Source organism: Mycteria americana, chromosome 20 (genome assembly GCF_035582795.1).
Source record: "Mycteria americana isolate JAX WOST 10 ecotype Jacksonville Zoo and Gardens chromosome 20, USCA_MyAme_1.0, whole genome shotgun sequence".
NCBI lineage: Eukaryota > Metazoa > Chordata > Aves > Ciconiiformes > Ciconiidae > Mycteria > Mycteria americana.
The window spans coordinates 6,895,101-6,921,629 of NC_134384.1; the positions used below are offsets into that span (position 1 = coordinate 6,895,101).

At 44.0% G+C, this 26,529-nt stretch overlaps 1 protein-coding gene across 3 annotated transcripts in view; it reads left to right on the forward strand.

Moving 5' to 3' along the window:
* Positions 1-26,529, forward strand: part of PPP1R12B (protein phosphatase 1 regulatory subunit 12B) — a 126,814-nt gene continuing 100,285 nt past the window's right edge. For 2 of the 3 annotated variants that reach the window (XM_075521635.1, XM_075521636.1), the window contains exon 1: positions 2-400. In XM_075521635.1, the coding sequence (XP_075377750.1) occupies positions 113-400 (288 nt within the window). In that variant the 5' untranslated portion in view covers positions 2-112. Of the gene's footprint in view, positions 401-26,529 lie in introns of all 3 variants that reach the window. The other variant, XR_012778474.1, reaches the window with a different exon arrangement.

Consider the following 26,529-nt stretch of genomic DNA (forward strand, 5'->3'; position numbering starts at 1 on the left):
CGGGCGCGGCGGTGGCGGCGGCGGGGGCGTAGCGAAGATGGCGGCGGGGGCGCTGCGCCCCGCTCCCGGCTGAGGCGCGGCGCGCTCCCTGCGCCTCAGTGCGGCGGCGGCGATGTCGGAGCCGGAGCACCTGGGCGGGAAGCGGGCCGAGTCGGCGCGGCTGCGGCGGGCCGAGCAGCTGCGGCGCTGGAAGGGCTCTCTGACGGAGCAGGAGCCGGTGGCGGCGGGGGGCGGCCGCGGCCGGCATCGCGGCGCCGGGGGGTCCCGCGTCCGCTTCGAGGAGGGCGCCGTCTTCCTGGCCGCCTGCTCCAGCGGGGACACCGAGGAGGTGAAGCGCCTGCTGGGCCGCGGCGCCCGCATCAACACCACCAACGTGGACGGGCTGACAGCCCTGCATCAGGTACCGGGAGCCCGGGCTCGACGGGGGCGGGGAGCTGGGCCCGGGGGGGGGCGGCCCGGCGGTCCCTTCCCTGCGCCTGCCGCCGGGCGAGGCTTCCCCCGCGCCGCGCACCGAGGCACCCGCAGCCGGGAGGGGGACACAGGCCGTGGGTCGCTCAGCCCTCGCCTCCTCAGCCCCGGAGCAGCGGGGGGCCGAGGGCTTCAGACGCTTCCCCTGCTGCCGGCGGAGAGGGAGGGCCGAGCGGTACCTGCGGCACCGGCAGTGGGTTGTTTATAAACAAAGCGAGGACAGAAAGCTTTGATCTGAGCCTCATCCTGCATATGTAGCGTGTGTCTGAAGCAGAGACCTAGTCTGGAGGGGAGCGTGGTAGCGTATTCCAGTCGAGCAGCTTGATGTACCCAGTTCTCACAGGGATATTAAGTAGCTTAATTAGCAAAATAAAGCGTTGGGCTGGCAGAGCTGCCAGCCTGGCTAGGTGGCCAGTGTATTGATTTTGGAAAACTTCTGACTTTGTGCTTGGGGTCTGCTGAAATAGCAGCAGTGCTAGGGAAATTTCCCGTGGGGGGTGCGGTTCTGTGCAAGGTCAGAAGTGTCTCATCAGCTTCTGTGCTTGTGTTATATCGGAGTTGCCTTGAAACTCCGCAGACTGCTCTTTGGCAACCTTTGCAGAGACCAGAGAGTGCCCGCATCTCAGATAAGCGACGTAGATTCTACTAATATTCATCCAAATGTGCTGGAGATCATACAAAAGTGGTTGCAGAAGTTAGCTTCAGAGTGGTGAAGCCTTGCCTGTCTAGAAACATGTGCTGTGTTTCATCTGTAGCTTTTGCTGTCATGGTGTAAATGAACAGGAATGTAAGGGAGCATGTGAAATTCCTACCCTTTAATATTGGGAAACCTGTTGCTATCTAAGACTGACTCAGAATTTAGCAGGGCATGTGAAATCAGCATCCCAGATTGTTGCATCTGGTCAGTGAAACAAATCTGATTTGAATCCGGGCCAGCCTCAGGAAGAAAATTTTCTTAGCTGAAGATCTCGTAGATTAAGCATGTAGTGTAGCGACAGGACCGGGAAAAGAAGCACAGTCCAGGAATAACATCTGGAAATAATGTGTTTGTAAAGAATAATGCTTTAATAGCACAAATAGCAGGACAGTAATTGAATTGATTAGGTTTTCTTCTTTGCTAGGCTAGTATTACTGAACTGAAGCATTTGGGGCATTTAAAAGCTTGGTTCATAAGCTCGCTTGTGTGTGGCTGTCAGTGAACAAGAGGCAGCGATATTTATTAATTTTGTTCTGGAGTTCCAAGAATAAGTTATGAAGCAAAGAACATAGGAGCTTAGGGACCACCAGGTTGAATAAGACTTCAGTTGGCAAAGCAGCGAACTTTGTAAGGGCTCAGCTTTTTTTGGTTGGTTTTTTTTTTTTGGTATAGCACTAGCAAATAAGTTATGCTGCTGAAGTAATCTGCAATACAGCATGTATATATTTATTATCAGATAAATAAGAAGTCATCTAGACACTAGTAAGAGACAGTTACTGAAGAGCTGCTTATTGAAAGCATTTTGACAAGCAAGAAGAGTGAATCTAACGTGGATAGAAGTATGGTGGAGTTGGGATGACTTCATGAGGGCTTTCCAGCCAGGATTGATTATGATCTCTTCAGAAGCATCCGGGTATCTTGCTGATGTACGTAATGTGACACTTGGCCAAAAGTGTATCATGAAGTGCATTAGACTCATCAGACAACAGGCGATTATCTCTGCAAGGTCAAACTTCTTGAATATATGACAAGCCATATATTGACAAGCAGGCTGCAGATATAATTCTGTACGTGTAAAGAATTGTGTCTTAGGACCTAAGTATCGGGTAACCTACTGAACAGTAACACCTAGGGCTTGATCCTTGGAAGAGCTTTTAGATGAGTAGTCAAGTAGATGCTAGCTGTACAAGCAAGATTCTTACATGAAGTGTTTCTTCAGAAACTTTACAGGAAGGAAGGTTGACCTTACTTTGAATTTAATAAAAGCTTTGTTTGAAAGTGCTGTTGATGTATTAACATTTTCTCATCTGCATATCTCGGACAACACCAAAGAATGCCGAGATGTTCTTACACAACCAAATGGAGCGAACACTGATTTGTTAGAGGTTTTGTTGTACGTGTGCATCTCGAGTCAATAAATCTGTATCAAATGAAAATGTTTATTATTGTGGTTGAAGAGGTCATTATGAGTTCCTTATCACTAACGTGTCCAAAATATGTTTTTTTTCATATTACTTGGGGAATGATACCATCTATGCTAAAGTAGCAGCTGAGGTCCAGTTAGGTTGAGGGTCCCCAGAGTGCTGGTTGACAAATGAAATGAATGTAGCACATGTGAGGATTTTTTTAATAACTTCTCTTAGTATTAGAAACACAACATTATGAGAGATAGGGCAGATGGTAGTGACTGTCTGTTCTCGTTTAATACTTGTAAAACCAAATGGCCATGCGGTGAGGAAGAGTTTGCTTTGTTGAAGGAAAGATTGGGTAAAAATTTTTTGCTTTAGTTAAAGAACTTAATATTAAGTGAGAGTTGTTCTGTACAAGCAAATGTCTTTTTAGGTAATGGAAGGGTTAACAAAGTCAATTGACTTAATTTGTCAGAGTCGGCATCTGCTTCTACAAAACCTAAGACCAATCATACAAATTGGGTTAGTTTTTTTGAAGTACACAGTGGCCCCAAATGTTGCGTGGCATTCAACAAAGGTGAAATTACACTTTCTCTAGCTTCTGGGCCACTATGACTAAGAACCGTTGTGTACTTGCCGGGCGAGAAGCTGTCTTTGCTATTTATAGCTATGAAGCTGTATTTTGAAAATAACCTTTTAAATTACAAGCGGTGTTTCTGAGCCTCCAGCTTGCGCCGACCTCCTCTTCGGAGGCATCAGGTCCAGCATAAACCTATACCACGGGCCAGTGCCTGTTATCTGTATTGTGGCTCTGGTTATACGTGTATCTTTACGTCAGTGCCTGCAAAATGCTTCTGGGTGAACATCGATCCCGTATTTTCAGTGACTAACTTAATTCATTGAATATAGGGTATTTTTGGCAATGGTTTTTTGTCTAATGCAGAGTGGAAAGGGAGATGGTAGTTAAATGTGAGTGAAGATTTAGAAATGATCAAGAAAACTGGTACCAGTAGATGAAACAAATATTGGTCACAGTTGAACTTCTTTAGTGTTTGCAGATGTTGGGAAGTGGGCATGGAATGCTCTCTTCCTCCTGAGCGACAGACAGAACCAAAGAGTAAGCTTTTATGAAAATTGAATCCTAAGGGAAAAAAATTCTGATGCTTCTAGTTGGGAAGGCATCTCCAAATGTAATAGGCAATGCTTGTTTGTCTTTAAGGACTGGCTCACAACAGAAAAGATTGTTTAGCCTTTGTCTGCCCTTTGATTTACCTGCTGCTTCCCTTTTGCCTGTTCCACGGAGAAGCGAGTTGCTCATGAAATAACTCCTGAGTTTCTGTCATTTACAGTACTCTTCAAGTAGCTTGGCAGTTGCTTTTGACTTATTTTCAGGTGCCAGGCACCTGTGGTTATCCAGAAGCTGCTTTATGAAAAGTCAGGTACTCTGCGGAGTGATTCTGGGTTGGATAGAGGAGGCTGTAACCTCTCTGGCGGTCCCAGTTTAAGTTATTCCTGCTTCTGAGCCAGAGCTGTAAAACTGCAGGCATGTCTAGTTGCTCTTCAGAGCTTTGTAAGGTGGCATCCACGTCAAACCAAGGCTGGTCAATTTTTGGTTGCTGCTCAGCAAATTTGGCCCTTTACTCACTTCCAAACATTGTATGCAGTCCTAATGAAGCAGAAGACAGCAGAATTTTTGGACAGTCCAAAAACACAGCCGAGGGTAACGTATTACAGACCACTCTCCGTAATCACAGCAGGCTGGAGACTGTTGGAAGAATCATCGAGGTGCTAACACTAGAACAAAATCTGGGAGACTGAGGGGAAGGAAGAGAGGATTCCCATGTGGATTGGTGTGTTTTCTAGCTAGGACGTCAGTGCTAGAGGGCATGGAGCAAAGGGTTGGAACTGCAGCGGTGGCTGAAGCAGCCTGGGTGTGCTTTACAGGATACCCGAGGTAGATCCAACAGTCATTACCCACACAGAATGCTCATATGGCAACAGCTTCTAGGAGAAGTTTCTTAATCACCGAAAGGTAAAAGCTAGCTTGTGCCTTCGAATGTGAGGCTACAACACAACGTCCAGTGGCATGAAAACTCTCGAACGAAGTATTCGGGTACCACATAGGCGTATGTTTGGGGCATCACAGCTGTACTTTAAGGTAGTTTAGCTTCCGATCTTTTAATCGGTGATGATAGTGTCATACATCAGGCTGCATTTTTTAAGATTGGGTGGCTGCATTGCCTAAAAATACGTTAATCCTTGGAAGAGAAGGTTATCTAGGGAGAGCCATACCTTTTCCACTGCACTCTGCAAAGTTTCTTTCCGAAGGTATGCTTCTGCCAATGAAAATAGAAGTTGCAAGCTGTTTGTACTGTATTTAACACTGCTCATCAAACTGAAATATGATACTGTCAAAAATAGGGTTTGTCACTAGGGTAAGTGAAATACCGTTTTGGGGGTTTCACTTATAAATGGGAATACAATAGTATGTACTCTGAATAAAGTGAGAAAGCTTGGAAGCTACCCACAATACACCAGGAATTTATTAGACAAAGCTAGTGAAAATCTGAAGTGCTGTTTTACCAACCTAATGCTTTTATGTTCTTGCTTTTGGCTTACAAAGTCCCTTTTTTAGCTTGATGTTTTTTCCCTGCGGGTTAGTTCAATTGTCTGTCCCTTGCATCTCTATTTCAAAACAATCTCCTAAGTGGGCAGAATTAACTCTAGACTAAACAGACTAACCTTGAACTGAAATGAGTTTGAGCCTTGGAGAATTGCTGCTCCTTGCAGCAGTTGGAGGAAGCTTTCCTTTGTTTTGGTGAGGGGCAGCTTCCCAACTGGTTGGTTAGGTTTCTGGAAACTGAAGCCAACCACAGCGTTCACTCAGCTACTGGATGCTGGGAGGAAGCTTGCTCTGTTTTAGTAAGTAGATGGATATTTGTGATGGGAAATGTGCATCTTCATTGTTTCCTTCCTCAGCCTCTGTTTATCCTATCTAGTGATTAGATGAGTCAAGCTCCGTTGCTCCCCATAAACAGTGAGCAAGTGAGCTGATAGGATTTTCAGCTATAACTTCCTTTATGGCAGCAGCTAGAAGTGATGACCCGGGTCGCTGAGTGCTGTCTGTGGAAAAGTTCTCATCTCTACAGCAGTGCCGCTGGGCAGTCCCAAGTTCTGGCCCCATGTGGAAATCTCCTTTGAGAAGCCAAGGTATTTTAGGGGAAGCTTGTTATACTTAATATATGCTGAAAGCTTTCTGACTTTTGCAAATAAAATTCTTGAGCCTGCATTAGAGATGGAGACAAGTCTCTAATGTTGCATACTTGTCTGAATCAACATTGTTTGATAAGATTGAAAGCCAGCTCAGCAAAAAATGCAGGAATGAGCAATGAGTGCAGTGCCTGGAACGGTCGCTGTTCCAGAGCGCTGTCTTGAGCTCCTGTTGGCATGGCTGAAACCTGCTGAAACATTAAAGGCAACGTTTATGTGCAGAACTCTCTCAGCTGTAACCTAGATGAAACTACCGTCATCCTGGTATTATTTTTGCAATTTATAATGCCTCTTGCTTATTTTAACGGTGAGTGTTAGGGGCTGGGAGCTGTTTCTATTACAAACAGGTTTAGAGACTTAGAATTCAGATTAGGTACTGTGGGGCTTGTGAGATATCTTAAGTGCTGTGTGTTGTAATATACTGAGATAATAACTGACTAATACTAAAATATAAGGCTTTTGAGTTGGTATGCTAGCTCTAAGTTGAGGATTATTATATACCATAAGTCAAAAAGGCCTGTCAGACTGTGCATATTGGAGCAATCTTTTTAAGAAGGTTGGGAGAGGGGAATATTATGTAAGTGGTTGTATGAGTTGGGATTTTTTCTTTCTAACTTTTGAATACAAATGAGGGTGGGGGGAGCATTAAATACTCTGAAACGCCTGCTCTGCTTTTTAAAAAATTGTGTTTGTGCACAGGGCTGGGATAAAAAAAAAAAAAAGAACGAAAGAGAAACCCAGGGGAACAACAGCCCCCACCCTCCAGTTGCAAGCTCTCCAAATGAGTGAACCGTTTGACCCAGTGATAATGGTATGGCCCCAGGATGGTGAAGGTGCCCAGTATAAATCCTGGGATCTGAGTCTGCAGTTTATTTTCAGCTGTCCTTCTGAAGGGGGGTGCAACAGCTGTCCCTGCAATCTCCTTTATTGGGCTGCAGCAAACTGATCTGCATGGGGATGAAAGGTGCAGCTCGCAGGAGGAGGTGTTCAATATGCCTTAGCAGGAAAATTTCAGTTTATAAGAGTTTTGAGGGAACGATTTGGTGGGGATTTAGGCACCTATTTTTATGGGGCTCCCTTCAGCATGAATGGATTTAAGAGCAACTTCATGGTGAGTATAGTCCATACAGGCCTGTGCAGAGAAATGTTTCAAGCTGCTGTCAACTTCTTGAAAATGGAGGGCAATGTGATCTGCCTGCGCTGTTGGAGCTTTTCAGAGCATGACTGTGTGATGGAGCTCCAACCTGCACAGCTTAGAGGTGCCAAATTTTATTTCCTCCCTTCACTCCAGAGATGCATCTCTTACTGTGGTGGAACAGGACCATTCTTAAATACTTAGTTCTTAAAAACATGTTTTTCAGGGGAAGTTTGCTTTTCTAGATTCCCAGGCTAGTGAGAACGATATCCTGCGCTGCTGACAGCCGAATCTTGAGAATCAGGCCCCTCTTTCCTCATCAAGCTGTTGACAATCATGAACATCAAAATTCTTGATTCAGACACCTATGCAATTTCTCATGACAGCATTCATTCGTAATAATTACAATGTACAGTACTTACAAATGACTAGTATTTTAGAAGATACATCTATGTGCACTCTTGTTAAATATTTTCACGTTAAACAAATTTTTGAAAGATCAGTCTCCTTCCAGCTTTAAGCTCTCAGCTTAAATATAGTCTTTGCTCATCTGAAAACAAGAGAAAATAACTGAAAATTCACTCTTAAAGAGTAAATGGTGTGAATTTTTTTTAATGCTGTTTTTTCTTAGTAGCATGTTTCCTGTAGCTGAAAAAAATAGAACAGTCTTAACTTGTAAAAGTCTCACTAGAAATGTTTCCATAATACAATAAGCTGACCTTGCAGAGGGACACAAGCAGTTTCAGCATTGCTTTTCCAGCATTCAGCCTTGCTCATAAATCTTTGTGAAATGTACAGAATGCAGAATGACCACCTGCCATTAGCCTTTTATGTGTCACTGCCTTTTCAGGGTAAAACTAAACCCGGCCCCTCTCTGATACTCTGAGCCGGAGCATTGATTTGCCACAGTGATTGCTCACCGTCCATTTCTGGAATCTGTCTGAAGCCACCTCCTATTTATAATTTGTCATTCCTCTCTGTCTTAGTTAATGTGATTTCATTACAAAGCTTTATGCTTTTTTACATCTGAAATCATGCGATAGCCACAGCTTGTAGTATCAGGCCTTGTCTAAAAACAACTGCTGGTTTAGCAAGAAGTGACTCTAACAGTGATTTAGTGAACTGATGCAACTTTGTGTGTGGGCTCTGCTGGCCTAACCTGGCTTACATCTGTTTAGTTTGGACTTGTAAATATAATACCATAACCCAAGCAGATGTAAACCAGCTTGAACCTGGTAGAGCCTGCACACGGAGCTGCGCCGAATTAACCGTACCGTTTTTGCGCTTGAATTGATGCATCCTGAAGTACTGCTGCAGCGGTTTCATTCTGAAGTCAAAGTATGAAGCAGGGGTTGTCTTCCAGGATTTGAATTCATGTGACTTGTCAGCCCTACCCAAAACAATTATTAATTACGGATTGATCTTGAGTGACAACTTGATACTTCATGCGAGACGTGTTAATAGGGATTTCTCCCTTGGAAGATTGCTGGGGCAGGTGAACTCTGACCCAGCAGGCTGTGAGTAATGGGGCTTGCTTTAATTGTTTTGGTACAGCCGGACACTGCTCTGAGTTACATCATTAACAGAGACCCTGTCTCTGGCAGCAGAATTCATCAGAATATTTCCCTTAAATACTGTTGTGGTTTTGGAGGATGAAATGTTCTAAATTTTTATCCAACAAGCCATTTTTCTACCCCATTTGCTCTCTGTTTTCTGTAAGTGAGATGACATGCTCTCCAGCGTAGACAGGTTTGGTGTTTTTGTGGATGACAACCAGATCTGAGCTGACTGGTTGCATTAGCACAGCCTATACCTGTCCAGGAAGAGGTGCATATCCTGAGCCCGGGCAGGAGTTTAACTGCACCCGTGACAGTCACACAAACACTACAGACTTGCCAAGTGTCCGATTTAATTTTTTTTTTTTAAGTGATGTGATCATGCCAGCAGAAGTTCCTGTGCTAGCAAATTGTATGCCCTTGCTTGAGTCTTTTAATGAAGATTGCAAATGATGTTTGTACTGTTGGTATGGTCTACACATTGCATTAATATAACCATTTCAGTTACCAAAAATGATTACACTGGCAAAGGTAACTTGATGACACAAAAAGCAACTTGATGGTACAAGCAAAATGCTGTATTCTAGCCTATTACCACAATATCTTCCTTTTTTGATGCAAGAGGTGGTTTTTAAGCAGTCTACAGCAAGTATTTCAAGCAGAATTATGAATACTGAGCTGAAATAGCTCTCTCTAGAGAAGGTTAGAAAGTGCTGCTGACTTGCTTCTGAAGGAGGTAGTGTTTAGGTTAAACCTTCAAAGCTGGTTTCATCACTTGATGCTGGCTTTCAGTTCTTGTCTTGCTTTGTGCTTCTTCGTGATGTTCTTAGGAAGCCAACTGAACTACACCGTGCTCCAGCCAGCTCAACTTACTGTGTGCTGATATTCTCATCAGTCTTGTTAGCCTTTAGGAGAATCTGTGTACCATGCACAAGCTTTGAAAGGTAGAAGTTGTGTTCAAAATTACTGTTTCAAAGACTTTTGAGAAGCAGAAAGTCAATGTTGTGTGTCAGAGTCTCTTCCAGACAGTTATATAGATAGTCCATAAAACTGTACCTTGACTGCCTCTCGTCTGTCTCCTCTGCCTCCCTGAGAACTCGGCAGGTCTTTTTCTGCAGAGTTGCTTTGCAGCCAGTTGCCCCAGTCTGTGTTGTTGCAAGGAGTTACTCTGTCCCAGGGGCAGGACTTTCCGTTTGCCTTGGTTCACCTTCACAAGCTCTCCATCAGGCCACTTCTCCAGCCTGCATAGATCCCTCTGAGAAGGATCTCCTGCCCCTGCCATGCTACCCAGTTTGATATAATCTGCAAATTTGTCGAGAGTGCTCTCTGTCCCATAATTGGTGTTAATCAAGTTTGTTAATAAAGATGTTGAATTGTATTGCCCCTAGTATCAAACCTGAGGGATGCCACTGGTAATCAGCTGGGCTTGTACGGCTGATCACCTTTTGAGCCTGATATTCTAGACAATTTGCCAACGCCTTATCCTCTGCTTCTGTAGTCCAGCTCTCACCAATCTGCCTATTAAGCGTACTATTGGAGTCAGCGTCAAAGGTGTACCATGCTCGTTCTCCCCTCATCCACCCAGCCAGCTTGTCACTGTGGAGGCTAGTCAAGTTAGGCAAGATTTGCCACTGGTAATTCCATGCTGGCTGTTCCCAGTCACCACCACCACCTGCATGCAGCTGGAAATAGCTTTCAGGAAGACTTACTACATAGCCTTTCCAGGGACTAAGGTGGGACTGACAGGCCTGTAGTTCCCTGGATCTTTCTTACGTGATGGGTGGTGTTTGCGTGTCATCAGGAACCTCCCTTTGTCACCATGACCTTTGAAAGATGACAGTGACTTTGCAGTGACATCAGCCAGCTACGTCCTCCTGGTCCCAAAAGTGATCCATGGCTATTTCCTCCCCTTTATTCCCTGGGTTGGGGCTCTGGTGCTGCACAATGTAGCTAGCAGGACCAGTCTGCTTTTCCTGGGAACTGTCCTTAGTCCGTTCCTTCTAGCATGTGTGCCTGTCTTGTCATATCAGATTTCTCAGCCGTAGCGCTTCTGTAGTATGCAGTGCATGAAACTTCAGTCTTACTTGCCTGTAGCTCTTTGCAGCGACTGTCAGACACTCATGTGCACAGCAAACCAAACATTTCTAGGGTATTTTCCTGATTTCCTCATCTCCCTGATTTTTTTTTTTTCCCCTTCTAAAAAATTTAAGTTTTAAGGTGAGGTCCCTGCCAGGAGGGAAATAGGAGGGGTTCTTTCTAGTTGACTAGTCTCTTAACTTCTTCAGGGTTCAGTCTTGCAGGAACATGGCTGAGCAATTGCTAGTGAGCAATTGCTATTGTCTCATACCTGTGATGCCTTCCCTGCTTTTTGGTGAAAACTTGCACAATGACTTAACCAGCGATTCAGAACTGCTTATCTGTCAGCACCAGTTCAGTTTTAAGGCATGTCGTGACCTCTTTTCTTCAGGAACAGACATGCAATAAGAAGTACTACCAGGTAATATCTCCCAAGGGAGATGATGATTGTGGATTCCTGTTTCTTACTACCACTTTGGTAAATGCTTCTTAACCATCTTGCAGTACAGACATCAGTGGCTCTTAAGGCTGAGGGTATTCTCTTATCTTTCTTGGCTGCCTTAATTTTATTAATGGGCTTAGCAATTGTCTTCCAGTTGTTAAAAATGCTTCTTGCTGCTCCCATGTGCAGAATGACTGACACTGTAGGAAATGCTATAAAGCAAGCTGAACTGTCATTTTTGGCTTGTGAGTCCACTTTAGTGGAGCCCTTTTTACTTTCAGTCCAGATACCAATTTAATCATTGCTGCACTTCAAATATTAACTGTTGCTCAGTGCCATCAGAGTATGGAAGGGGGTGCAGGAGGCACTAGGGTACGGACTGGGCTCTGGGGAGGAGGAGGAGGAGCTGGAGCTGTTGTAGCCAGCCCATGAGTGATGGCTGCTTGGTCCCTGTGGATCAGCTGCAAGAGTGAGCAGCCATAAGCCAGCAGGGCTTAGCTTGTGCCCTCGCAAAAAGCCTGTCTTAGGCTCCAGCTTTGCTTAACCTTGGCACCCACACAAACTTGTGAAGAGTCAGACAGGGCTGTTTGGCCCCATATGCCCAGCCTGTGCCCAGCAGACAGATATGCTACCCTGGGGAGCTGAGTTTAAGAAGTAGCTTTGTGTGCCAAACCTTCATGCAGGCAAAGCACTGCTCCTGCCAGCAGGTGAGGAAACCTGGCTGGTAGGTAGGTCGGTAGGTAGGTCTAAGCAGCTCCTGTGATTTCTAAACCAGCCGTTCTGCAAGCAGGGCAGTGAGGGGAGAGCGAGTTTTGGCGGCTTAAGTCCCTCCCTTGGACCAAGCTGAACAGCCTCTGGCTAGGAGGAGAAGGAACCAGTGAGGAAAAGAGCGCTGTTTGACAACTTGTTGCTCTGTATTCCTTTCGATAGTCCGGGGTGGGATCTGACTCCTGTTTGTTTGCTGTTCCTGGGCAGTTCCACCGTGTGCTGGCTGCTCCTGCATCCCAAAGTTGTGTGTGCTGCTCCACGGCAGCCCGGACCAAAGTGCTGGTTTCTGGACCAAAGTGCCGCTCCAGGGGTTTGGACTGCCCTGGAGCTATTGAGCTTGCCTCCAGTCCCCAAGTCACTTGCCTACCCACTGCCATTTGTTTCCCAGACCCTCTGTCACTTAGCCACTCTCAGTCTAATTAATTTGGGGGAAAAGCTGAAAGGCAATAAATGTCCCCTGCGGCTCCTCAGAGTCTGTACTTTTCATCCAAGCACCATCCCCAGTGCGAGGTGAGCTGCGTCTTAGATACTGGGTGTGTTAGACCTTGGTGCAAAGGCTCAGTACGAGCCTTCCAACTTCCACGTAAGCTTATCCGCACCTCTCGTCCTAGAGTCTGCATCCCTTCCCTGTTCACACACACGTTCCTCTGTCTCTCCTCTTACTCATGGAACTGGAAGGTGGAATGTATTTGGAGAGGTGAGTGCATGAGGGCGAGTGTACTTGCTGCAGACAAATGGAACTTATGCAAACTTCTGCCTATTGTATCTATGGAACAAGGGGACTTTCAGTAAAGAAAATAGAAAAGTGATGATTTAGGAGAATTTAAATCCTCATTATTTCAAAATTGAAAGAATGGTGCATTGTTCCTTGTGACATACCATCTTTTACATGGGGTGGCCTGCGTGCTTTCTCCTCTCTGTCATAAATCGCTGTAATAGATATATGCTGTATTCAGGGAACACATAGTATCATTTTTTTTCTGGGGAGTATTGGGAGAGTCTGAGTCTTGGATACAGCTCAGCTAAATAGTTTCAAATGACAGATCTGTCCCAGTTTTGCCATTGTGTGCTGAGCAGTTTTGTATTGCCTCTCAGCGATACTGTGTCTGCACGCCTTCAGTCTTTCCTGTACAAAGATCTCTTAAAATAAAAAATAAAAATTCAGCTTTCTGAGCTTTACCAAGCTGCAGCATTGACAGAAGATGTTCCAGAACTGCTTAGACAAATGAAAAGTCTTGGGTCTTCAGCACCAGCTGGTATTTGTTCAGGAGGAACTGGCATATGAAGTCGCTAAGCTATTATCCATTGTGTATAACATATCACTTAAAACAAACCAACTACCAGAGGACCATCCCTGCAGCAGGACCATGTCAATGGGAAGTGACAGTTCTCCATGTGGTGCTCATTTCCCAAAAGGACTCCAAGAAGAACCTGGGAAATGATGAACCCAAAGGAGTCAACAAGCATGTGGGGAGGAGAAATCTGGTTGAGGTGGTATGTTTGGATTTCCAAAATGCTTTTGACAAGGTCCCTCTATGGAAGCCCTAAGAAACAAAGCTGTTGTGAAATAAAGAGAGATCTTATCATTGATTAATTACTGTCTGAAAGAGAGAAAACGAAGACTAGGAATAAAAGATCAGTTTATAGGAGGAAGGGGAGTTATCCTGTGCGTCTCCCCTGGAGTCTGGGCTGCTCTGCACACCCATATGTGCAATGGGAAAGGGAATAAAGAGTGAGGTAACAGTTTGTGGATGGTGCTGCATATTCAGGATAATAAAACGAAACCTGGCAGTGAAGAGTTTCACAATACTGGCTAATTTGCTGATAAAATGGCTGGCAAGATTTGGTCAGTAAATGGGAAGTAATGTTTATGGGGAAACAGTGGATTCTAATCCAGCTGTTACAGGCTGGAAAAGGTTTTCTGGGGATTTAATGTGATAGCATGGAAGTACTGCAGTGGGTAAAAAGCACATCAAACATTAGGAATTATTAAGAAAGGAGTAAATAAAGTAGAAGTCATAAAGCCAGTATAAGTTCATGTTGTGCCCATCTGTCATCAGTTTGTGCAGTCCTCTTTCTACCCTCTCAAAAAAATGTAGTCTATAGAAAGATATGGGAAATAACAGCAAGGTGATCAAAGTCAGGGAGTGGTGTCTATAGAAGGAAAGATCAAAACTGTCTATGATTCCTTCTAACTGGCGGAAAGCCACAAGCGCGGATATGATGGAGGTATCCAGAATTATATGTAAAACGTGATTAGGAATGTTTGCTTTTTCCCACAAGTAAGAATTAAAGGACATCAGAATTCTAAAACAAATAATTTTTTCATCCAGTGTAAAATTTGGCTGTGGAACTAATTGCTTTAGGACATAGTTCATGCCAAAAGCTTAGATATGTTCAGAAACTGCTTGATGGCTATAAATTGTAACTCTGTAAGTTAAGCTACGGATTGCCAGGCTCTAGGATGGTGGCAGGAAGATTACCTCTATGATATAATGAATAATTAAAAAGGCATTATTTATTACAGATTAGAGTCAAGAAGAGAAATAAGATAGGAAAGAATTAATAAGGCCAAATACCTTCTCAAATGTTAAAGCAATAGTTTTAAAATTAAAACCCAGTGATTTTTAGAAGGCTAAGTAATACTATATTGCATAAATGGTGGGCAATTATGCTTTTTATTTAATAGGCAATTTTATTGAATTTTTGGGTAGCTTGATTATATTTCATAGCATCCTCTAACCTTGAAGAAAGAATATGTATATGTATGGGATATCACCTTGCTAATCCATGAGGTTTTGAGCTTTTTTCTATTCCTGGCTTGCAGTAGCCTGAACTAATACATCTGACTGAACACAGTATCTAGGTATTCTTGCAAAGGATGGATTTCGTCTTTACTTTGCAGTTTGCGCTAACTTTTCTTTTCTTTCTTGGATGACTGACAAACAGAATTTGACCTTTGCAGGCCAAAATGGTTTGTCTTTTAAATTGATATCACTTGAGTTATTCTGAACAAGCATTCCCTCATGCTGAAAAAGATAAGTGGTAAATTTGTCTGTCTCTTGATGAGAGCCTTCAGGACCGTGCCAGCCTGTATGCTGGCAGGGCCAAGGTTTAAACTTCAGAGCATATTGCATGAGTTATTTTTGATCCCTTATTAATAGCTGCTATAGAAGGAGCCCTATGCTTATGGCCAAATATTGTCTTATAGCTATTTCGAGTATTGGCTCATCTTCAAGCCTACAACTCAGTCCACAAAATCCATTCTTTTCCATTTATTTTAGGTGCTGTTAATCTTTAAGAAACTTGTTCAACGTTGCAGAAAATGAACAAGGAACAACGAATTGATTGTAGGCATTGGGAGGGAATCCATGTGCTGACATTATGCCCAGCTTCTTGCAAATTGTGCTAGTGACTTAAAAATTCAAGCCCCGTCCAAAACAAGAACTGCTGCATTAGGGGAAAATAAGAAATTTTAATGTAATCCGATTCCAGGGTTATCTTTTGAAATACAGTGTTACGGTGATGAAACCCTCAGGGTCTGGAAGATTTGGGGTTACCTGTTGTTGACAAAGCTACCAGCTCTTTTTTTTTTTTTTTTTTTTTTTTAATTTGTTGCTGTGGCCTGGTCTCAGTTACTCTAACCACTCACCCCTTCTATCTAAGAAGGGAACTATCACCTTCTATCACCCCAGTCTATCTAAGCTGCTTTCCTAGTCCTTTGGCTTCTTTGAGCAGTGCTTTGATAGTTCTCCTGCTGTTGTATGATGCTGAAAGCTGCATCTCTTCCTCTACCATTTGGAATGCAGTCTCTTCCAAATGGAAATTATTTGGAATGGAACAAAATGGAACATTACCAGTCTGGCTTTTTGTCATTTGCCCTTTCTCAGACCTGTCTGTGCTGTCTCTGTGGTGAGGGCAGTCCGGTGCAGTTGCGGAGTTACAGATGTGTGGCTGGAAGAGATCACAGAAGACCTTCTGGTCCAGTCCTCTGCGCTAAGGCACAACCAGGTTTATCAGAGCTTTTTCCAAAAGGCAGTTAACTAATCCGTTCCTAAACATCTTCGTGAAGAGCTCGGCTGCACCTCCCCTGGAAGCCTGGTCCAGTGCCTGGCAAGCTGAGCAGTTAGGAAGCATTTCTTAGTGTTTGACCCAATTCCGCTTTCTTCCAAATGAAACTGAATTCTTTGTTTTCCTCTGGTTGCAACTGCTTTCCCTTTCATAACAGCCTTCTCACTACTGGAAGACTCTGTTCTCCTCAAACTTTTTTTTCTTTTACCTAGATAGAGTAAAGCTGGTTTTATTTAACCTTTCCAACTAGTTGATGTCTTCTAGACTTGCAGTGAGGCTTGTTGTTCTCCTCTGGGCTTCTCAGGAGTATGTTGCTTTCAAATTCAATGTGATACTTAAGTGGAGATCTTTCCAGCCCAAGAATGATTTTCTTCAGGGCCTTGCTAACAGTAGTTGTCTGTAATATATTCCAGAATGAGATTTGCTTTCTTCTTCAGCAGCACCCCACTGAGTCATTCAGCCAAGCCTTAATTACCCAGTGGGGACAGAGATGAGGGGATTGTAAAGCAAAATTAGAAGTAATGGTATAAATCATTAATGCTATAACAATATATTTAGCACATGTTGCTTTGAAAGATTAAGACCCTAAGCAAGCAGCGTGCTCCCTGCAGCGTGGGAGCTGTCGGAGCCGGCGTGGTGCGTGGGCCGTAGTGGCTGAGACCGGCAGGAGCGGGGCTGCCCTCACACGAATGAGACCTGTCGCACAGCGGCGGGGTTGTTGGGCTGCTTTCAGCCCAGCCCGTCTTGAGTCAGTGACCCACTCTGATGCTGTGTCCTTTTTGTCCTTGTTTTGCCTTTAGATGTCTCCCACCTACGTGTAGGAATTTTCCTGTTTCACTTTGTTGTAAGAACATTTGTCAGAAACGCTTTGAGTCTGGGTTCTGTTCCCTGGAGCTCTCCACCTTCTCCGCTTTGGTTTCATCTCACACCGGTAAAACGTGATCCCTGTTTCTACTTTTTTGTTGAACAAGAGGAACAGAGCTGGGCCTTGTTAATCTGTGCTGATGAGACTTTCAGACGAGTGTTTACGCAGGCTCAAGGTTTTGCAGTCTGTGCTGAATCCCGTGCTTTCCTACGCAGGCCGAGTCCCTGCTGCTGCAGCTGCAGTGGGTCGAGGTTACAGGAGAGAGCTGGGCGGATGTAGAGCGAGCGTCCTGTTTTCCCCAAACCTTTTACAACTTGTTCTCTTATCTTTCTGAACTCTTCTTTAGCCATTTTTTTTCCCCAAAGCATTGTTTATTTCTGTGGTGCCCTAAAAATAGTATAAACCATAATATTTGTGATGCCACAGAAATCCATAAGAAATGCTTTTGGAAAATGGGGAAAGTTGTTTGGGTGGTTTTTTTCTTCCCCCCCTTTTTTTTTTAAGTTAAGCTTTTTCCGATTCGTGTCCTGTTCATGTCTACCACATCTTTTTTTAGTTGTGGAGACTAGAATTTCTTATGATACTGAAAATATAGTGCACTATTACATAGGGGCCTAATGGTATTTTCTGTTTTGTTTTGTTCCATTCCCAATAATTTCTAGAATTTGCTTTGATTTCTGAGCCTGGAGCTGATATTTTCCTACAGCTATTTGTTATAATCCTAAGAGCTTTTTCCTGAATGGCAGTAATAAGCTTAGAGCCTTTCATTTTGTTACATGACGTTAGGTGTATTTTTTGCCTGTGATTCACTCTACAGTTATCTGCGTTGAACTTCATCTGTTGTTTTATCACCAGTTGCTCAGTATTGTAAGATTCTTCTGCAAGTTCGTCCTTTTCTTTACCCTCTTGAATGGTTTCAGCAGCAAACTTTTATCACCTCCTCTTCCAGATCCTTTATTTAATACATTTGGTGGCACAGACCTCAGGAAAGATTTCTGCAGAGATCTCCAGGAAGAAAATCGGTTACGTATTCTGGTCTCCCCATCATGAAAATATGTTTAATCGTGCAAGGATCTTCCCTCTTACCCCTGCAATTCACTGTCTTTAGGAGCCTTGGTGAGGGGCCTGGTGAGAAGCCTTTAGGAAGTCTCTGTGGATTGCATCACCTGGATCTCCCTTGCCCTTGTGCTTATTTACCCTTTGAAAGACTCCAGTGGCCTTCTGTCATATGACTTCCCTCTGTAAAAGCCTTGGTGGCTCTTTTCCAAAATATCACGATTTCCCGTGCATCTGCTAATGTAAGCACCAGCAGCCTTGTTCTTTTTGGGTTTGATAAGATCTCTCTCTTTCTCTGTTCCAGGAGTTTCCTCACTTCCCAGTGACTTCTCCCTTTCCATCTTCTCAGCCATACACTGAGACACTTGCTGCTCATCCATTTGTCTGGTCCTACAAGTAGCTGTGACATGATTTTCAAGAGCGATACCCAAGAAATACTAGTGTCCAACTCTCTAACTCAAGCCATTTTGTTTCTAGAGCCTCTCCTGGCTGTGTGTCTGTCATGCCTCCAGCAGGCAAGTCACCGCACAGTCCATGGTTATCACCACCCGTCTGTCTGTATGCCTGATCACAAAATCACTTGCTCGTGGCCTAGCTCTTGCTTCAAGCTGGGAACTCAGCCCACAACCAGGGGTGCATCCATGGTCTCGGGGACACGCAGTCATGTTCTCAGCGAGACAGACCCATCTGCAGGATTGTTCTCCCAACCATCAGCCCACTGCTTCCTCCTATGAGCTCTTCCTCTTCCTTCGCAGCTGGCACGGAGATGGGGCTGCATTGTGATACCTCTGAAAGTCCTCCTGCATGATGCTCTTTGCTTCTTTTCCCTCTTCAGCAGAAATGGGGTGATCCACGCAGAAGTGAGACTGTTTCATGGCTCTGGCAGCTGGGCTTTGTCAGCAAACCTTGCCTTCTCCTAAATTTCTCCTGATCACCACCCAGTTTATGGTACTTTGTTTCTGAGGATTGCCTGTGCCACCCACCTGCAAGGCAGACTAATGCACAGGTGACACAGTGCAATAAACATGGAAATCGCCATCCTCTAACTGGACTTCCTCCGGGTTTTGTTTTACTTTAAGGATGAGCAATTGCTGTAGTTCAGCTGTAAGCCTAGTCAGTCTACCTGGCTGCTGCTTCTGTAAATGGTAGTTACAGAGGTGGAGAGCTTGCTCTCCCCTGCCACTCCTCCCTTTGCTGCGTACCTTCATTGCTCTATCCATTTCTGGCTACGTCCTTTTTTCGGCATCTGGTAGCCAGGGCTGTGTGACACTTTAAAAGTCCTGACAGAGCACTCAATCAGGAGTTCACACTGGGCTGCCAGTATCTAAACCATGCAGGGCATGTGCATGGCATCGGAGCAAGTAACTAGGGTTACGTTACAAACTTTTATGTTTTCAGAGGAGTATCAGGTCTGTATTTCTTTGATCACAGAGACCACAATTCTTGATCAGACTCAAAACATCATTAATATCACTGGGGAAAGTTGACACCTTAGTTGTGTCCATCTTTCAAACTAGCAAGATATCTGGTGTCCTGCTTTGACAAGAGTTCAGTGCATGGCAGCATCCTTAGTACACTTATGGTGCTCAGTTACTCTATGAAAGCGTCTGTGCAAGGGTCTAGCAAAGAACTATCATTCAAACAGCGCTTCAGTGACCTTATTCTACAGGTCGTTTTCTTTAACAGATCCCTTATTCTCAGTACCGTATTTGCCACCACCTCTCTTTTTCCACGGGCATCACCAGAACAGAGTCCCTCGCCTCTGTTTGGACTGCTGATGGCAGCATGAGGGTCATATGCTCAGGCGCCATCAATGAATGATTTTGTTACTGGTGGCCATGCTGAGAGTTGCTTTAGTTTGTTTCCCACAGGATTAAAAAAAAAAACAAAACAAAACAACAAAGACACTTTCCTATGGATTGAGCAGCCCGTAATAGTGTCAACTGATTTTTTTTTCTTCTTTTCTTCCTGTGAATAAAGGCAAGTTCAAATAAACTCTGCCTGAAAGTGTAGTTGACATCTGAAAACTCACACAAATCAGATTCTCAAACATGTATCAAGCACACGTCGTTTTCCAGTATTGGGAGTTCTTGAAAAGTTTGTTACCAAAGAGATGTGCAGACTCTGTCATAGGACTGTGAACTCCTATATTCTCCTTCACCTACCACTCTAAAAATGCCAGCCATAGTCCAGACCTTAAATTGCTGTGTTTAGATAGGTTTTTTGGCTGTGTTTTAAGAAAACATATAGCTTAACTTCTGCTGTAATAGCAAATTATATCAAGGTTTCACTAGCATTTAAAAGAAAACATTTCCTTAAAGCTGTGTCCTGTTAAGTGATGTTGCAAATCCAAGTGATTGCACTGGAAACAGAAATGCTTGCAAAATCTTAGCTATGGTCCTGTCAGGAAGAAATGTGGAATCACTTTCTTTTTAGAAAGATTTCTTTATCCAGCACCCTCTTTGCCTGCTCCATCTTTTGTTACGCTTCAAAGAAAATTCTGTGTCCTGTGATTGACGCGGTGCCTCTTCCTCCTGGGAGCGACGATGCTTCGTGGCAGTTGAGCCGTGGTGGATACCAGTCTCTTGTTCAGGTAGCGGGCAGAAAGAATGGCAAAACTCAGAGAAAACACTTGTTTACTTGAATGTGAAGGCTTTGAGTTGCAAAGGAAAATGGAAAGTGACTGAGCAAGCTGTTACATGTCTGTCTAGTGGTGATTTTTGCTGAGCCCGTACGAGCATGTGGGGGACTGATACGTAGAGAGTATTTAGCCACCTGAATCTTTAACTGCAAAGAAGAAAATTTAAATTTTCCCAGGCACTTCAGGGCTGGCAATGAGAATGAATAGTAGAATTATTGAGCGTATGTTTTTCTTTTTATAAACCAACTTTTTTTTCTGGCCACAAAGGTGAGATTCAGATCTTGAAACAAAACCTGATGTGGCTGCAAGACAATGATGTGGACGAAAACCAAGGGCCTAATATTCTGCTTCTGAATAAACTGTGAATCCACCAAAGGAATCTCCTCTTTCTTTTCATTTGCAGTCATGTTGAGGTGTTTCTGCATATAACCAATGTTTTCATCATCTTCGCCCTTACTTAGTGCTAATTGGGCGCTTCTTGGTGTTTGCAGCAGCTCATGGTACTTCCCCTGCACAAGCTTTGGCGTCTGTAAGGAAGAGCTGGTTTCTGTGAAAGCGATACTAGCCCTGGAGTGACTTTGTTGCTTTCTCTGTTGAAAAAACAGTTTTTCCCCAGGCCATGTGCGGCATGAGCTGTCTGTCTTGACATGAGCAAGATGTCCAAGTGAATGGTTATGCAGCAGCTTAAGACTATCTTGCTCCTGCCCTTCCTGCTGCTCTTGTCATATGCTTTTCATACCAGTTAAGGGCTTGTCTGGTCCCACTGTGAGCCAGTTTAGCTCCTGGATCTGTTTAGTGGGGTATCAAATAAGTATCAATGCCCCTTGCTGGGGGAGAGGGTCTGCTGGCCAAGTGTAAGACAGGGCAGGACGGAGGCAGCCCTGGACTCAGCCAGCAGAGCCTGCTGCAAAATCCTACCATGGGAGAGACTAAAGAAAGCCTGAAGTGACCAGCGGAGATTTCTCTGTCTGTCTTTGAGATCTATAGTTAGGTAACACAAATCTCATCTTTAGTTTGCCAAGTTGGAGCTAAAATCATTTGCAGCTGTTTTTCCATGTCTCTGACCAGTTAGGAGAAGACCTAGAGAGACTTTTCCCATAGAGGATTGTTTGCTGGAGCATGGCCTGGCCCTGCCATGCCTTCCTACCCTTCTTGCCCTTCTAGCAAGGTGTGGTGTGAGTGGAGTAACCTTGCCAAGTGGGCTGAAAAGTGAATTCCCCCCCCCATTGTGGACAAGATTAATCTTCATTTGGCGTTGGCCTTACCGTGCTGCTCTGCAACCTCCAGTGGCCGTTCAAGACAAGGGGGTGAGTGTCAGCCCTGGGCTGCAGGAGACCACGTTAGTTTGGCTGAAGCTCATCTAAGGTTGCATCCTGGAAATTTAGAATACGTTTATGTAATACAGCTGATGGCAGAAACCGCATATGTATTTTGCTTGCATTGTAAAAGTGCCTTTAGGAACTGCGTTAAATAGGTACAGTATTAGCGCTGGTGTAGCACCTGTAGAGCTGAAGAACAAGGGGGTTGTTAGCAGAACATTTCTTTGCTAAGCAAACCTGCAGTAGCTAAATTTCCATTTTCCACTCAGGAGTGAAATGCTTGTGAGCTTTCTAATTATGAAATGTAGAGTTATTTCAGGCAGGAACTAAAATTTCAGTAATTTAAGGGCAGGATTTTATATATGCTGTCTTGATCCAGTGCCAGAGAGCACTGGCTGAGTGGGAGAGAAATTACATACTTAGTGGTCAGAATGACTAAACTGGTGAGACTTGAAAAGCTAATGCTGCTCTACATCATTAGAAAACTGGCAGTCCCTGCTTTTCAGTGACAGAAAGACTTTATTTTTAGTGTTGGCAGTTGATCAAGTACTGGACTCATTTCAAGCTCTTCTCAGATGGTACAAAGTATTAGCTTCCAACTGCTGTTGAAATAATGGGTGTTAAAAATTATGTTGGAATTAGGGGGATGAAGATGATGAAAAGGAAGGGAGTAAAATGATAATCTAGATTGGATTTTAAAGTCAGTCCCACATGGCCTGTCTCTGGTTTAGAGCTATGTGTTCTGGTCTGTGAATGCAAATGACAAACCAGTCCATCGACTGCAGAGGAAAAGCACTATGGAAGTGGAAAATCACTGTATTGGGTCCTGTTTGAATGAGAGGTGAATTAAGTATAGGTTGCTGGACACATGGGAGCACAAATAATACAAGGCTGGAGGGGTTGGGCATAAGGGGTTGATCCCTGTGGCTCTTTGCGTAGAGAAATACTTATATCTGTGATCCTTGCTGATCTTCCTAGATTTGCCAAAATGGTGTTTGATTAGAAATGTTAAATGAGGGGCAAAAAGGTGGCAATCCTGCGTGCTTATGCCTATTGTCCTAGTGTTATCCCACAAGCAGAAGTAAGCAGTAGCTCCAATTTAGCTTTCTTCCCATTTCAGTACACAGAGCGTGTGAGTGTCCAATTGACCTTCTCTTTCTTTACAGCGGTGGTTCCTGTTTATCCTAAAGAAGCAGAGTTGGAAGCTTTGGCGTGCTGAGGGCTACCTCGGTGAAAGCAGATAACGTACCAGCCAGTGGTGAAGCGAAGCGTGGTGCTTCAGCATTCACTGGCAATACCATGGCTGCATAGCTAAAGCAGAGGTCCTGATAATTATAAAGAATTTCACAGACATTTAGCTAAGCCATCTATAGCCTAGTGCAGTAGATATTTACATCTACCTCCTTTTGAATAAGTTGGTGTCCCCAGTGCATATATGAAGGCGTGGAGAGTTTCAAAATGTGGCTTCTATTCAAAGCAGTTCTCCACCTGACATTTTGTGCTGCTATTTCATCTTGAAAATGCTACGCTCATGAAATAATTATGCCTTTGCACGTATTCCTCTCTTCCCTTGTGCTCTACTGGGTTTTTTGTTGTGCTAATCATTCTAAGAGATTTGTTGTTGGTTTCTTTTGATGACTGGCATGGATACTGCTGAGTACTTCTAGCTGTTGTGGGTTTTTTTCCAATGGAAAAATCTGACATAATCCATATCACTTTTCCTGCTTACATGAGAAGTATGACTCAACTGCTGTTAAAAAATGAAGCAACATAGCTAATTAATCAGATGAGAAAATGAATAATACCCTTTTTATCTCATTTCCCTCCCTTTCCCCCTGCTCTCTTTAAAACAGAATTTACCTCTTTCTGCTGTTTCTGATATGATTGTGTCAGAATTAGATTTGCACGAGGATTTTAAAGCATAAAGATTTAAAAAACGGGTTAATGGTACAGAAGTGTCCATGCAGGATATCGTAGCCATAAGGACACCCTAAAGCTGGGGCTGAGAAGGGAGAAGGGAAGGTAGAGAAGCTCCGTGTTTTTGCAGAAGCAACAGTAAGAGCTGTTTTGTTGTTCCCAAAATCACTGGAGAGTGTAATCTGTGCTGCTGGAGATACAGGATCACTTGGAAGTGGAATTTTTGGTAGTGCCGGTTCTGACAAATGCCCCCTTAAGAGTAGAGCTGTGATCATGAGGCACAATGGCAAGGTCATACCTTCCAGTGCTGACAATCGCTAGTGGTGACAGTTGCAAGGCTATTTTGGGAGTGCTTTTCTCTTTGTTTTCTGTGAACTCCTCTCTCTGTGTTCCCAGATTTAACCCTGATGCTGTTCAGCTGTCATCGGGCTTGCCTTCGTTTGTGGAGCGCTGGCTGGTTTGCAGTATATGTTGACATCATATATTTACTCTTACTTTGCATTCAGTGGAAGATTGACTCCCTTCATCTCCCGGCTAACCTTGTTCCATATATTTTAGACTTAGGACAGGAGAACAGTAGAGAAGTAAGTCTTGTCATTTAATCCCTTTGACTGTGACCTATGTGTTGTGACAGCATGACTTAACTGGCCTGCTAATTCTTCCAGCCCAGTGTCTTAACAGTTAATATTGCTGCTGGTATCAATGTCATCCTCTGGTTTGCAGTAATTCTTTAACCATTTCTAAAACTCCTCAAAAAGCTCTAGTTGCACTAATCATATAGCATAAGGTTGTGGTCAAGAAAGCCATCTCAAGCCTCAGGTTAAGGAGTGACTTGGTAAATCTTGGCTCTTGGAGGTTTCTCATGTGACTGCTGGTAAGTCATTGAGAGTGGGATTCATCTCATCCTCTCGTAAATGGGTCTATGCTGGTCTGCAGGCAGTGGGAAAGGACAGGTACTGTGAGGGTAATACATCCCACCTGGCTTAGACAGGCAACACCTTCTGGGTACATCTGTTACTTTACACTTTGAAAATGTGGATTAAATAAATCTTGTGCAAGGCAAGGTGTGGGAACATATGGCTGGGGCAGGAGGGACCCTGGCAACCTGGACTTTAAACCTACTTAAGCTGTTGTGGGGGTTTCGGGTTGAATTCAAAACTGCATTTGCATGCACACAGAGAATGTTCTGCTTTTAGTTTAGTGCTTTTTATGGCCTGTATTCACTGCAGTAACTCTCTGGCTCTTTATTTAGCCCAAAGAAAACCTTTTAATCAGTTTGAGTGTGATGTGGATCTGTCGGATCTTGTCAAAAACAGTCCCACTGGTAGTGTTAGGAAAGGGTGTGCTTGGTTTGTATGAACAAAACCCACTTTTGTCACCCCATATCTAATGCAGAATCTTTTGTAGCTCATGGGTGGTGCAGCCTATGCCACCCAAATGAGTCTAGGTCAGGTTTCTAGCATGAGAACACCATTCAGGAGGAGAGAACTCGAGGCTTGGGCAAATAAAGTGTCTGAGCAATGGAGGCGAGTCAGTTCTGGATCGGAATGGCTGCAGACACGAGACAAATCTGTGTATACTAGTCCTTCCCCACCATTGTAAAGTTCCCTGGATTTACAAAGAATAAATATGCGTGTCTGTGTTTGTACATATGTAGGTATATGCACATGCATTCATATCATACACGTGCACATCCACAGCCTGGAAGGCTGGTGAGAATTCGCTGTAGACCCTGCCCTGAGCAGGAGGCATTAGACTAGAAGTCTCCTGAGGTCCTTTCCAACTACAGTGATTCAGTGGTATATATGTTGCAGTTCTTTACCTGACTGGCACTGTCGTGTGTTGAGAGCTGGGTGCTCTTCAAACAACTGCAGATGGTCCCTGCTCTGAGGATCTCGTCGTCTCAAATATAAACTGTTTCACCATATGGAAGAATGGAGTGCCTTTCTGGGCAGACTGACATATGGAGAAGGGTCCTGAAGATCAGTGCAGGAATGCCATACAATGGACGTAGGGTTGTATGGAAGAATCTGAGAGGTGTTTGTTACTACTTTGACCTAAGAGTTACAGAAATTGGAATCGGTGATGGAAGAGAGGAAGGGAGACCATGCCAGGGGAGGGCTGGATGTATAAAGAGCTTTGAAGATGGTATCAACACTTGATTTCTGGATTGGAGGAGAATCTGGTAAAAGAATTGATAATGAGGGTTTCATGAGCAATCTGGTTTAACAGCAGCATTTTGCACAGGCCAAGACGTACCGCACTCCTGGAAGGCTCAAGAGATGAGTGCTGGAGTAATTAAGAAGAGATGAAGCATGGCCTCTTCTGGCCTGACATCTCTAATACTCGATTAAAAAAGCCAGCATGTATCCGACTAGCTAATTTACGTATTGTATTGACGTGTGACAAGTGGAGCTGCCAAGTATGATTTCTATGTGGGAACCATGAGGATTGCTACCCGAGAATCTGACACGGTAGGATTATGAGATTTTCACTCTTCTGCACAGCAGAAGTCACCGAGATAGGGTTCTGTCACAAGACTGATATATTCATAGTAGAAACACGTAACACAGGTGCCAAACCAGTGGCACTTTCTTCTTTTCCCATCCTGCATCTTTCCTCCACATCAAGAAAATGCATAGGTTCTCTCTCTCAAATTCTGACGGACCAAGGAGGGAGCACGAGGGAATTAAATATAGCCAAAATTAAAACCACAGCAGTTATTACAGGTTTCCTGGCTGACTTTGATTTTCAAGCTCTGAGATGCACACTGCTGCTATTTTATTACATGATCATATGACACGGGGTGATGTGACATACTGTTTGTAAACTAAATATT